Source organism: Seriola lalandi, unplaced genomic scaffold (genome assembly GCF_002814215.2).
Source record: "Seriola lalandi dorsalis isolate HSWRI2012SDOR001 ecotype SW California unplaced genomic scaffold, Sedor1 jcf7180002054971, whole genome shotgun sequence".
Lineage (NCBI taxonomy): Eukaryota > Metazoa > Chordata > Actinopteri > Carangiformes > Carangidae > Seriola > Seriola lalandi.
Genome location: NW_019525522.1, coordinates 1240817 through 1253989, shown reverse-complemented (window position 1 = coordinate 1253989; position 13173 = coordinate 1240817). Strand labels below are relative to the sequence as shown.

The following is a 13173-nucleotide window of genomic DNA, read 5'->3' as shown; positions in this document are numbered from 1 at the left end:
TGAACCAACCTGAGATGAACAAAACAGACAAAACATCACAGCACCTGATGAAACAGAAAGAACAGAGTAGCTTTTATTTACAGTAGAGTGGCTTGCATTCATCTACAGCTTAGGCAGTTACAACATAGCTTATCTAAAGTTTGAGACTGTGGTTTTACAACAAGAGCAGACTTTCGATATCAAGCAACTATTACAATATTCGTACAGATTTTGTGCACAGGCTCATGCAACATATACATCATTCCATTTGCTGATTTTACATCTGTGGTCTAAAGCAATGTCCTCTGGGAGGCTCTTCATATTGACATCAAAGTTAACGTGAAATCCTGCAAATTGTAAGGCCTGTTTTCAAGTTCAACACAATGCATCATGGAGGCCTGGCTGTTTGTCATCCTCTTTCACACTTGCTGGTGAATAATGCTATTCCCTGTCTGAGCAGTTACTCTCCATGCTCAACAGTCTGTGAGGTGGTAGGTGCTGGGTCGGGGAGCTGATCGGGGAGGAGAGTAGCGAGGAGGTGAAGGAGGAGGTGCGCCTGGTGAGGTGCAACCTGAACTCAGCTGTTAGAAAATAATAGAGCAGGGGGTTGAGGCAGCAGCTCAGGCTCGCCAGGCACAGAGACACCGGGTGGAACTGACTCACAGCCTTCCTGGTAGGACAGTGGGTCACTATGTCCTGCGACACCATCAGGTAGAACAAGAAGTTGAGGTGGTAGGGGGCAAAGCAGAGCCAGAAGAGGGCCAAGCAGCTCAGCACCATCCGCAGGGCGCGCCGCTTCTCACTCTTTGTCTGCTTTTCGTTAAGTTTATCCGTCTGACAGTTGGAGGAGACTGACTGGAGTCGGTTGCGTGCTGAGGAGTTGAGTCGAGTGTTCGGGTTTTGCTGATCCTCGGTCTGTTTTTGGTTGAGGGACCGAGCGATGCGGATAGAGCTGTAACTGATGCAGGCCAAAGGAATGACGAAACCAAACATCTCAGCTGAGGCCATCATGGTGACTGCCAGAGAGAGAGACAGACGCCGAGTGGGCAGATCTTTAAAACAGCTCGTACTCGAATTTGGTGCATAAAGCTTGGCATCGGTTTCACTACCGCTGGACCGCATCAGAATGAATGGCGAGCAGGCCAGACCGACCACCACCCATACTACAACACTGATCAACAGGTCATAGCGCCGCCTCCACCGACGAGCAGCAAACGGGTCGAGCAGAAAGACGCACCTCTGCACGCTGATACACATCTGGAAAACACAGGAACCAGACAAAACAGTGGCATGAAAATCACTTGACCAGATGGCACAGTCAGTAAAACTGTTCCGAGAACTGAGAAGAAGGGAGTCGCTGGCTTATATGCAAATGACTTACTATTATCATGTGCTGACATTTCAAAGAGGAATTGCAAAGCTGTCATTTTATCAAGTATCATCTGGATATCACCAGGATTAACTTGACTAAACCGCCTGCTTACCAGGAACACTATGGCAGCGTACATGTTGAGGAATTTGAGGTAGAAGCAGAACAAGCAGACGCCTCGTCCAAAAGGCCAGGTGTGTGTGAAGTAATAATAGATCCTGAGGGGCAGAGAGAGGATGTGGGCCAGGTCAGCTACTGCCAGGTTTATCATGAAGATCACTGCCTTGGTCTTCTTACTGTGGAGCAACATGCAGAGGAGTTAGCCATGTCCAGAATGTACTTGGCATTTTATATGTGCATGTGTGTATTTACCTAATGTGTCTGCAGAGGACATAGAGAGCAGTGGTGTTGAGCAGCAGGCCAGGGATGAAGAGCAGCAGGTAGAAGTACGTGTACATCTTGTCCATGCGCTGTTCCCAGGCCGTATTGTTGTAGTCACATTGTGAGGAGAAGTTGACCAGGGATTCCTCCGCCAACCCAGGCATTTTCGCGGTCATTCCCTCGCTCACACAGACACTGGAGGCATAATCAGCAAACCTTACCTGTTGTCAGTCCTTCATCTTTTCACTCCCATAACACTGCAATGGAAAAAGGACAGTTGGCATGTAATGTAAAAACATCATAGTATATGTAGAGCACTGATCCCTTATTGGTTTCACTTTATAATGAGGCACCATTTACAAATGTGTCATAGGTTGTAACTAATGGCTTTAAAAAAGTTATTTAACCGTTCTCTAATGCTTTATAAAACAGCTAAAAGTCATTCACTCATAATAATGTTTGGGTTGCCAGGTTGTGACAAATCCCATCGGCTGTTTGTTATGCTCCTCCAGTGTAAGTAAGCAAATCTGTATGTAACAACTTGTATATCACTTTTAGCTCTTTAATTCATTAGGAAAAGGGTTAAATCAGATCAACACACAAAATCACTTCAACGTTATGACACTTACAAGTACAGATTCTGTGGACTGTTGTAAAAACCCCTTTATTAATGACCTTTATACATTTATAGTTCTATTATATCTCTATCTATATATTTTTATTAAGTGAGGAATTTCGACAAAAAAAATTTAAATATGAAAATAGTCTTAAGAGTCTTAAGTCTAAAGAGCAAACTGAAAAGAAAAGACAAGAAGCTGATGACAGTGAGACCCTATGACGCTTTACTCAAGTTCTATAGTTAATATAGTAATAGTAATAGTAATAAGTTCATTTTAAAAATATTTATATTTACATGCAAAACATATGATTAGCTAGTAAGATAAGATGCACTGCTATTGATTTATTTGGTTCCTCCTCAACCAGTTATAACATTAAAATGCTCCTTACATGTTAATGCATCAGTAATAAAAATCAATATATTATATATTACATACTTTTACTTCTGATAGTTTCAGTACTTTTGCCATTACTTTTACTTAAGTAAAATTTTCGTTTTCAATAATTCTTATATATTTTTCAGATTTTTTTTTTTTTTTGCCACAGACTAATTTTCTTGCAAGTATCATCTGCACAGATTTGAGTTTTTCCAGGTAACACGTTCGCACCACTTTATATGTGCGGGATATTTACTAATGAAAATAATCGTAAAAAGTATAATAAATCAGAGTCTCTTCAGAGTATACTCTGTCTGGCCAGAGACTGCAACAGGAAATGAGGAGAGGAGAGACAGTTTATAGCTGAAGCATCGCCCTTCCTTCTTCCATCAAGATGTCACCACACCCTTCCTCCGTCACCCCAGAGAGGGAAGAGAAACAGTAACTGTTTTTTGCTGTTTTACTGTAGTTTTGACTGGTTTTTGACTCTTGCTGCTATCAGGCGTTGAGGCTATCAGTCTGCTAATGGACGCACATACTTCACCTGTGCATTTAAGTTGAGAGTTGTGTGAGAAAACTTGAATTTGAGGAAGTAACTGTCTGGTAGGGCAGGTTTTGTAAGAACTAATGAAGCTAAACCTGCAACCTGCATTTTCTCAACACTGTTGCGAAAGCATTTATCAGTGTGAAAAAACATTTAAAAAGAGTCTCAAACTATGTAGAAAAATTCAATCAAAGCAGCTCAAATATTGCTGTAATTCAATGGAATAATGATTTTCATGAGAGACAAACATTCCAAAACTTACTTTACATTTTATTGCTAATTTGACCTTAACAATAGCTTTAAAATGAAACATATGATATATACATACTAACAGATGTAGATATTTTATAGCATTTATTGTAATATTTAAATATTACATTGGATGCAAAGTGACAGAGGCTTTAATAACAAATCTCCTGTTATCAGCAAAATGTGAAACGTGTCACATTTTCAAAGCACGGCAGCGTGACTGCCTCACAGACGTTATTTCTCTGAACAAAAACCATATGTCATTACCTTGTATTCTTCTCTCTACATCACCAGCATGGATAGAGGGGAGAGGTCAGACCCAGCAGGGAACACCAGAGACCACATATTTCACAGTCCTTTGTAAACAGCAGACTGACGAACAAACACTCTCTCCTCTTCGAGCTGTGCAGTGGCAAACAGGGTCAACAGCAGACCTTCCTGGTGCACCTTGCAGACGACAAAAAACAAAACAAAAAAAAAACCTGTCAGTGTGTGCATGTGATCAAGTCTGCATTAAGCCCGCCAATAATGTGGTTTCTATTTTAATGTGTAGTTGCGTCAGATGGTGGCGTGTTGTGTCGCTGTTCTCAGGCTTGACTGAATGTTGATGCCTAGGGTTCGGTGATGAGGGGAAGGGAAGCTCTGCCCTCACGCATGTGCGTATTTTCTACCATCTGCTGCGTCACAGATAGGCCCTTGCAACGCACGAGCAAAACTTAAGATACAGTACTGGGCATGCAGAGAGGTTCAAGGTGTAGTTAAGAAAACAGAATGACAACACTTACCAGTACAAACATTAATCTAACAGGAGACAGACAGGAAGGCAGATATTCTCTTACTTCTGAAATTTCGAAGATTTCCTAAGCATGTGACATGGCAGAATCTGAGGCACCCACTGTGTCGTTTCAATTTGCAATCTGCTGTGTTTGGCATTGTAAAAAAAAAAAAAGTGCAAGTTTTTATCTGCTTCCTCTATCAGATGCTATACTTCCCTTTTCTTTCTTTTTTTTAAAGCTGCTGTTACGGTAGATTTGTGTGTAGACATTTAAATTTTTTATTTGTGCTTCAGTCCTCTGAAATGTTAAAAGGGTTGGATTTTATTTTTCCCGTGGCTACTGATATTGAGGGAAGGCCATTCAAACTTTTATAGTATGGTCATGGTTTCAGGTGTATGGTGTCTAGATCAAAAAAAAAAAAAACAACACACACACACACACAACCACACACACACACAAACACACACACACTCAGCAGCAGCAGCAGTAGCAGTTTTATCCATCCGGTTAGTTTCACAGTATCTAATAGATTCACACCTTGATAAAAATGACACATTCCACAACTGTTCCCGTCACCTGCATGACCTATATGAAACTTGCAGGCTTCCTGTGCTGTAATAAGTTTCATCTCAACACATTTCAATATGAAGATAAAGGTCAGTCACATGTTGAACATAAAGAAACACATAATAATGAAAAATCAGTGGCGTTTAGTTTAGTATTTTTAAACAAAAAAAAATGTCTTTGTTCCAACTTATGGCCACTAGAGGTCAGAGCAAGCCAATACTCCCAGCTACAGCATGCAGCTCTTTCCTCTGCAAACAGATTGCTCTTATAAGGAGACATTTGAAGGGTGAGCTGTTAAGTGTCTTCTGTTGCAAAATTTCGGCCACATTCTTGAAACGAACCACTCAAGGGGTAAAGGCAAGCTCTTGCATACTTCTATCCTCCCACTTTTCTTATTTCCTGCTCGACTTCTATCCACACCAGTATGTTTGTCTTCTTCTCTGCTACCCTTGACCCCAAATCCCTGAGTCCATCCACTGTTGTCGGTGTGTCTGCTGCTGGATGCACATGGCCACAACACTCACACTACCAGAGAAGGACTACTATTACTGGATTTTTGTTTCTCTCCTTCACTACATACCAAGTAGCAGGTATAGAGGCCTATTACATTCCCAAGGAAGGCCATCAGTCTCCAACTCTGCATGGCTCTATGAAAGAATGGATAAACACTTTGTACAAACACCTTGTATAATATCCCAGTCCCTAGTAAATTACTGTGGCTGGAGAGTTAATGGCTAACATGCTAGCAAGCTGGGAACATGCCAGCACTAGTCAGTCACAATAGCTCTGTGAATTTCCTTCTATTTTCTCTGCTTTGTACATCATTTCATTCAATAAACAGTACTGAGTTAGCCAGTAAGCTCAGACACTAAATGGACAATAAGTTCCTTGTTTATTCAAAATTTGTTTGTACCACTGACTCCCATCTCACAACTGTCAACCAATCCTTTTAGGGAACATAAAGACCGCCCTGCTGCTGGTCCATACAGTAGCACTGTCACTGTTAGATGCTGATGCACACCAGAGAGTGGCAGAGCATAGTTTGTTAATGTGTGCTAGAAGCTTGATGGCTAACTTCTCTCAGGTCTAGGAAAATACTGTAGCTGGAGAGTTAGTGGCTAACATGTTAGCATGCTGGGAACATGCTAGCACTACAGTCACAATAGCTCAGAAAGTTTATTTCTGTTTTCTCTGCAAGCTAACACTAGTCTGTCACATGAGTTTCTTTCAGTTTTCTCTGTACTCTGTCAGGATTGCATATCATTTCATACAATAAGCAGTTTTTTTTTTTTTTTTTTTTTTTAAAGCTTTCAGTTAGCAAGTTAGCTCAGTTGCTAACTGGACAATAAGTTCCCTGTTTATTCAAAATGTGTTTGTACCACTGTCTCTCTCAGGGAGCAAGTTGTACTTTGACAGAGGGTTAAATAAAAGTTAATGGTGCAACAAAGCTAATAAGCTATGATAGCTCCTTCCATTTTGAACTAAGCTCTCAAAGATCAGCACTGTCAAGAGACATTTGCCATCCATCATCTAGTGAGTTAGCGCGCCAAAATTCCCCACTGTTGAACTTGACACAAATAATTCACCGCAAGACCTTGCTGCGAAATCAATTAATTTTGCTGGTGTATGTGTGTCCGAGGCTTAAGTCCAACTGAGGTGCTGTGTGATAAAAGTTAATTGCAAGCTCAGGAAATGTAGATAAAAGTATTTACCAAATGGCCCACAAAATTCATACACACAAAATCTGCTGACTCATTACTGTTTTGTGCCTCATGCAGTGTAACACTGTGATTTGGAGTATTTAGTTAACACTGTTCACTCGTACTTTGTAGCGTGTGCATGTTGCTGTGTGTAAGAGACTTTGAGCAGATCTGCAGTCTAAGGCCAGATTAAGACAGAGAGACCTCATTCAGGAGCAAACAATGGACCATTGCTTTAGTCATAATAAGCATTTGGCCTGTGACACAGCACACAGGCCAAGGTCCTCGACCGGATCAGGACTGCCCTCTCCTCCAAGAACAACACCACACTGGCTGCTTGGTGAAAATGAAGAGCCTGAGTAGAAAAACTCCTCCATGGGTTCAAACCTACAGTCACGCTGACAAAGGCCAGTTTGCCTGGATCAACAGGCTCAGAAATAATAAATGCTGCCACGAAAGCATTTCAAAACAGACATTTAATGGCCTCAAACTTCAACATCGAGACACATTTAACTCAGCAGGTCAGTACGCTGCTGTGTTATAATAACAATGGTTCTCACCACATTAAAGAGTGTCATAACATTAATGTCTAAAGTGATATAATGCACTGCGAAAGCTTGAGCTTTATAACAATAAAACTTAAGGGCTCAGTTTATTATAAAAGTACTTAACAGCATATTTAAACAGCATGGACGGAAATCTCCATCTTATCCACAACCCAGTGCATTTGTGAGTGTTTGTGTGTGTTAAGCCTGAGTGATGATGTGTTGGAGTCTCTTTCAGAGGCTCTGCATGTCTCTGGACTATCACAATAGTCCTGATGCGGCTTGGTCTCTGGTCCCTGTAGTGTTCTCTCATAATAAACACAGATACATTCCTTTGCTCTCCAGTGGTGGATTAATCCGTAAAGCTCAGGCCATACCTCAGGATTTACCTCAGGACTTAACTAATCTGCTGAGTTATGCATTTGTCACTTCCAGGACCAAACAGCTGATTGCTTATTTTTTCAAATTCGGGGTTCCTGTCTTTCGAACCCACCCTGTCCTTCTTTACCTTCCATGTTCCCTGCTGTGTCAGAACTGACTTTCAGACATCTTTGTCTCTTTTCCATTGCTGGCCAGAGTGTGTGTGTCTCTGGGGAGAGTGTTTGCTGCGTCCTGGGTCTCAGTGTCGCTGCGGGGGATACTCTCAGGGCGAGAGCCGGACCCTTTTCCTCCCATGGTCAAGCTTTTCTGGAAGCTCTCTGAGGTGAAGTAGTAGACCACGGGGTCCAGGCAGCAGTTGAGACTGGCCAGGCACAGAGTGATCGGGTAGAGAGTTCGGGCGAATCGCTCTACAGTGCAGCTGGCCAGGGCCTGGGTCCGCACCAGCGCATATAGGAATAGGATAGAGTTATAAGGGACGAAGCAGATGATGAAGATGCCCAGATGGACCAGAATCATCCGTAAGACACGTCTTTTGCTGTCACAGCCATGACCAACAGTTACCGGGCGACGCAGTGTCCGCAGAACCAGCGAGGAGCATACCAAGTTGACCAGCAGGGGAATGAGAAAGCCCACGACCTGGGACGATGATAAAAAGCATCTGATTAGATAAATAAAGTGTATAAATGGTGTGTATGTAAAACTGAGAGTGTAAAACTTAAAACCTGTCGCTGCTGACTTACCTCAATAAAGATGGTGATTTTGGACAGGTAGGTCCTCCAGGTGCTCTTAGAGAAGCCCTCGAAGCATGTGGTGGCTCTGTTTGTGCTGTTGATGGTGGAGAAGAAGGTCACCGATATTCCTCCCCCTACGATGGTCAGCCACACGGCGGCACACACCAGCGCTGCATTCCTGCGTGTGCGGATGGAGCGTGAGCGGAAAGGGTACACTATCGCCAGGAAGCGGTCTACACTAATGCAGGTGAGGAAGAGCATGCTGCCGTAGATGTTGGTGATGAAGGCTGTTCCTGACACCTTACAAAGTCCATCTCCAAACGGCCAGTGGCGGTTAACGTTGTAGAAGACCTTGAATGGCAGCGTAAAAACAAACACTAAATCAGATAATGCTAAGTTAGTCATAAACATTGTGGTCTCATTGCGCATCTTCATCCGCAAGCAGAACACAAAGAGCGCAGCACAGTTGGTGATCAGGCCTAGGACGAAGACCACACTGTAGACCACAGAGTACAAGTTGTACTTGAAGGAGTCGTCGATCCCACAGTCCTCCATTCCAGTCTCGTTGAGCACCAGACTAGCCATGGTGACAGCTTAAAAGGGGATAGGGGCTCCACGGAACAAGGGTACACCAAAGCCGTCAGGAAAGGGGGAAGTCGGGGCGGATATCTGGGGATCTGAGGTGTCAGCAGGGGATCCACCAGTCAAGCCCCCTTTGAGCCATCATGGACACTCAGACACAAATGCAGGCAGAGACAGTCAGGATGCACGGCTGCAGGGCTGGTCAGTCCTCCTGTGGAGAGAAAAGGAAAAAGCACACGGTCACTTCCTCACAATAAAAGTTACAGACCAAGAAGCAAACAACTCCAGGTCTCCATAGGATGAAGCACATGGTATATGCCTTCAGCCATTATACCATTAAACAAGGCACAAACTGAATCTGTTTAAAACTAACGAGATTTATGTGATGTGTTACACGTATGAGAATTTTAAACAACTGATTCTTAAATGTACAATTTTGGGGAAATTATTTTACCATATGAAAGCAAAATTTGGGATATTTTCTACACATTTTGGAGGTTGCATTTGACACCAGACACAGGTGCAACCCCTATCAAGAGGTTGCTGTACCTTCAGCCAGACCACAGCGTTGTATTACCACCATACTGGTGGTATACATACACAAACTGTTATCAATTGAGTGTCTTACATGCTTTAGAATAAAACACAGTACAAACTTTGCATAATCTAAAACAAAACAAACAGAGTGGTTGATTTGCTATGTTTCTGCATGCTTGCAAGTATGTATCTGTGCATGTTCATGAGTTATCTGTCAGTATAAATAATCATCTGGTCTCAGTTCCAGTGGCAGTGTGGCTTGCAGCACTCTGGCTGTCATCAGGACTGTGAGCGGTTAGTATCTGCCAGGGTATGGGAGATTGGGAGATTGGGAGATTAAATACACTTCCGCTACCTTTATTACCAGTGTTAGAGAGCTCAACGTAAAATCCAACTCCATTCTCAGAAAGGAACTAAAGCTGAGCTCCAACTGGAAGAAGTAAATAACTCGGCATGTTTTCTCAGTGGAAAAGTAATGCAGAGCCGCTCCCACCACCACAGAGCACTGCTGTAATCACAACACAAAGGTTTTGTTGTCAAACCTGAACAATTAAACTGATTTGACGTTGTGAACGACAATGCACTTTCTAGTGGCATATTTGAAGCCATATTTGAGTGATGTCAGAAAACAAATACACTTCATTTTTGTATTGTGGAAGTAGTGGCCAAAGAGCCATTGGTCCCATCATTACAATGTACATTTATGTTGTGCAATGACCATTTCTTCATAATTCAAATAGTTACATCTAATTTGTTGAATAGTTACTTGTAAAAAACATGTTTGTAATTCATATCATATCATATTAACTTAAAATTAAGATTTTTAAAATAAAATAATACATTAGATATAGATACATTTCCATGTAGAACAATATATTGATTGAGCAACTGCAGATTTGTTTAAGTCCCTAAACAGAGGCTAGAGAACAGACAGCTGCTTGTGTATATGACTTTTATGACTTTCCACATATTCCACATCGGCATGAGTGTGTGGTGATATTAAAATGATGATAAAAGGGATTTAGCATGGGTGTGGCGATTTAGTGTAAATACCACACATTATCTCACTGTGCAGGTAAAACATAAACAGCTTCAACACTCTGCAAATCCTCACAAACAATGACACAGCGTGTAATTAATCAGTGGATTTTCCAAGAAACTAAATGTTGCAGAGCCACAAAGGCACGTGAAAAACAGATGATACAGTATTAGACTCATTCACTGCACTTTTAAATGACTCTCAGGCAAAACAGAGGTCGGTCATTTTCCTCTCCAGCTTCACGTCTCGCTCAGTCTTAAAGGAGAAACTCCACCAATTTAACAAGGAGTCACAAGGACTACTACACAGCATGTGAAAACAGCTGTATCCAAAACCTGATAATGTCAGCGGGGTTATCTTGTCTTGAGATTCATTTTCAAAAGAAATTTTGCGTTAACAGCTGAAGGTGTAGAGTATGAAAGACATGGCTGTTTATCAGGCAGGGAGGATCGAAATAAAAACACTATCAAGTTGCATTATGGGAAATACAGGATCCAGGAGTTTTGGAGCTTGACCTACACTATGGACCAAAACCTCAGGACATCTCGGTTTCTGTTGTATTGATTTTAACCATTCTCTTATCTTTTCTTTTACTAAAATCTTGCTGCCAAGTCGTCTGACTTTATGGTAGAACAATTCTAAATCACTACAGCAGCTGATTTATCAAGCTGAACCGGCCTTATCTTGTGTTATGCAACAGAGCTAAACCAGCAGGGAGGTATTCAGCCTTTGGTATAGCATGTAAAAATCCTGAGTGTCTCTGGTTGAGATCTGTCTTTTCAACACACACACACACACACAGACACAAAGGCAACGCTGTGAGTGTAAGCAGTCCATCAGCCCTGTCCGGTGCCAGCTGCAGTGTGACATCTTTACTGCGTTTTCACACGCCTACCCGAAAAGCTTCCAGCGGCCCTTACAATGCCCTCACTGTACCCGTCTGCTACGGACACACACTTTCATATGCAAAAGTCTCCACACGTGCATACACAAGCAGGCAAACACTTACATGTGCCAGTCCACACGCACACAAACAGACACACTGTGGGGTTCTGTGTGCTGTGGCTCAGGCCCAGGACCCCTGACAGCGCCAGTTTCATATTCAGCTGATGTTGTTTCTGCAGGGATCCGAGTCTATAGAACGTTGAATTTGGCCTCTATACAGTTCGTGTTTGAAAGAAACAAGAACCACGTCTACTGCAGACTTGTTGCAGAGACGTATTTAAGCGTACTGTGGATTACTAGAAGTCCTGCCGAGGGATATCAGTCCTGAGAGTGTCTGTATGTACTTCATGTACAGGTCGTGGACAGCTGCACAGTCACAGGGTTTCCCCCCGCAGTCGGCCGCGGCAGTGACAGAAACAGGCCTCTGGGACCCGCTGATCTGAACAGATCGAGTTCAGGCTCAGCTCACATCCAGCTGTTCCTTTCTCTCACATGCAAGGAGGACGGGAGGCAGGGAGGGTTAAAGGTGGGGGACAAGCAGGCACACAGTGTTGTGTTTGAGGAGACGTCTTCACTGCCTACAGCCAGCACAGCCTCGTAAACAGTGTTTTTAATCAGGACGGTCTCAGTGGAAATGTGTCTCAAGTTACATCACAAGCCACCAATATAAGGAGGACATGATGTTATGTTCAGTTTCTATAAGAGCTGAAACAGGTGGTTGATTAATCCAACAGACAAATTAATCAGCAAGAATTTCGATAATCGATTTATCATTTAGGTCATTTTACTTCACAGGTTTCCGCTTCACAAACATATCTTCTGGTTTTCTTCTTCTGTGATAGTGAACTGAACATCTTTGGGTTTTGTTGGTTGGACAGAAAAAGCAAATCTGAACATGTCACTTAGGGATCTGAGAAAACATTTTTCATATTACACAACAAAATGATTGGTTATGATCAAAAATCAACATTGATAATCCATGTGTTTGTTGTTTTGTAGCCCAAAGCACCTTATTAAGAAAAACTTACAGAAAAAATACACAGTAAATCTACAATACCTCTTCACTTGTTCCCTTGTTGCTGTGACTGTGTAGAGGAGGTGATTACACTGTAATTCAATCAACTCTTACTTGTTGAGGCCCTATAATCTGTGGAGTGAATGATATTATCCTACACTGACAGGCGTTTGTGTTAGTTGTACCTTAAACAAACAGTCCATAGATTAGCTCCACAGCCTGTACATGTGGCCTATCGTTTAACTCTGTTGTCTGATGACAGATGACAACTGCTATAATTGGATATTGTGGGTAAACCAACGGGCTTCTGGAGAGAAGCTACTCAAACTAAAGACTGAAGCACATGTTTTTGTCAGCTCAACACAAAAATGCTGTTGTCTGCAGACAAAGCGGGACAGACTTACTGGCAGCTGAATGGATGGTGACAGCTCACCTCCTGGTCACTGATGTTTGTCAGTCTGGCAGCAGCAGCGGTCAAAAGCTGTCAAAAGAAAAGCTCCATATTTTTCTATCACTCAGAAGTTTTGCTGCTGCTCAGAGAGTTTCCAACTATCCCGAGTCAAAACTGCAGCTCAAACAGCACCAAGAAATAACGGGACCGTTTTAAGCACAACAACAAATCCTGCGGGTGTGAGTTCTTCCATTAATCCTGACGACTCTCCCCGTCCGTCCGTCTGTCCGTCCGTCCGGCCGCTGGACCTCCTCACATGCACCGCGCCTGCTCACCCCGGGTGTTTGTGCGCGCGCGCGCGTGGAGAGCTGCTCGCACGGCCACAGGAAACGAGACAATAGCACCTCGGCTGGGCAGAGGGAGGGACAGGGGAGGGGGGGGGGGGGG

At 42.8% G+C, this 13173-nt stretch overlaps 2 protein-coding genes across 4 annotated transcripts; both read right to left on the bottom strand.

The window, feature by feature from the left end:
• Positions 1 to 45: 45 nt before the first annotated feature.
• Positions 46 to 1905, bottom strand: p2ry10 (P2Y receptor family member 10). The gene is made up of 3 exons (XM_087170986.1): positions 1721 to 1905; positions 1464 to 1644; positions 46 to 1236 (listed from the first exon to the last, which is right to left on the bottom strand). Exons 1-3 carry the CDS (start codon positions 1903 to 1905, stop codon positions 421 to 423), a joined length of 1182 nt encoding a protein of 393 aa, XP_087027112.1. The 3' UTR covers positions 46 to 420.
• A 1965-nt stretch (positions 1906 to 3870) lies between these two features.
• On the bottom strand, positions 3871 to 13114 carry lpar4 (lysophosphatidic acid receptor 4). Of its 3 annotated transcripts, XM_023396003.2 has the most exons (4): positions 12740 to 13114; positions 8227 to 9010; positions 7614 to 8122; positions 3871 to 3964 (listed from the first exon to the last, which is right to left on the bottom strand). In XM_023396003.2, the coding sequence occupies exons 2-3, from the start codon at positions 8800 to 8802 to the stop codon at positions 7634 to 7636; spliced, it is 1065 nt and encodes a 354-aa protein (XP_023251771.1). In that variant the 5' UTR covers positions 8803 to 9010; positions 12740 to 13114; the 3' UTR covers positions 3871 to 3964; positions 7614 to 7633. The 3 variants fall into 3 exon arrangements, with proteins under 3 accessions (XP_023251771.1, XP_023251769.1, XP_023251770.1); XM_023396001.2 differs by lacking the exon at positions 3871 to 3964 and having other exon boundaries at positions 7019 to 8122; XM_023396002.2 differs by lacking the exon at positions 3871 to 3964 and having other exon boundaries at positions 7019 to 8122; positions 12769 to 13114.
• Positions 13115 to 13173: the final 59 nt, after the last annotated feature.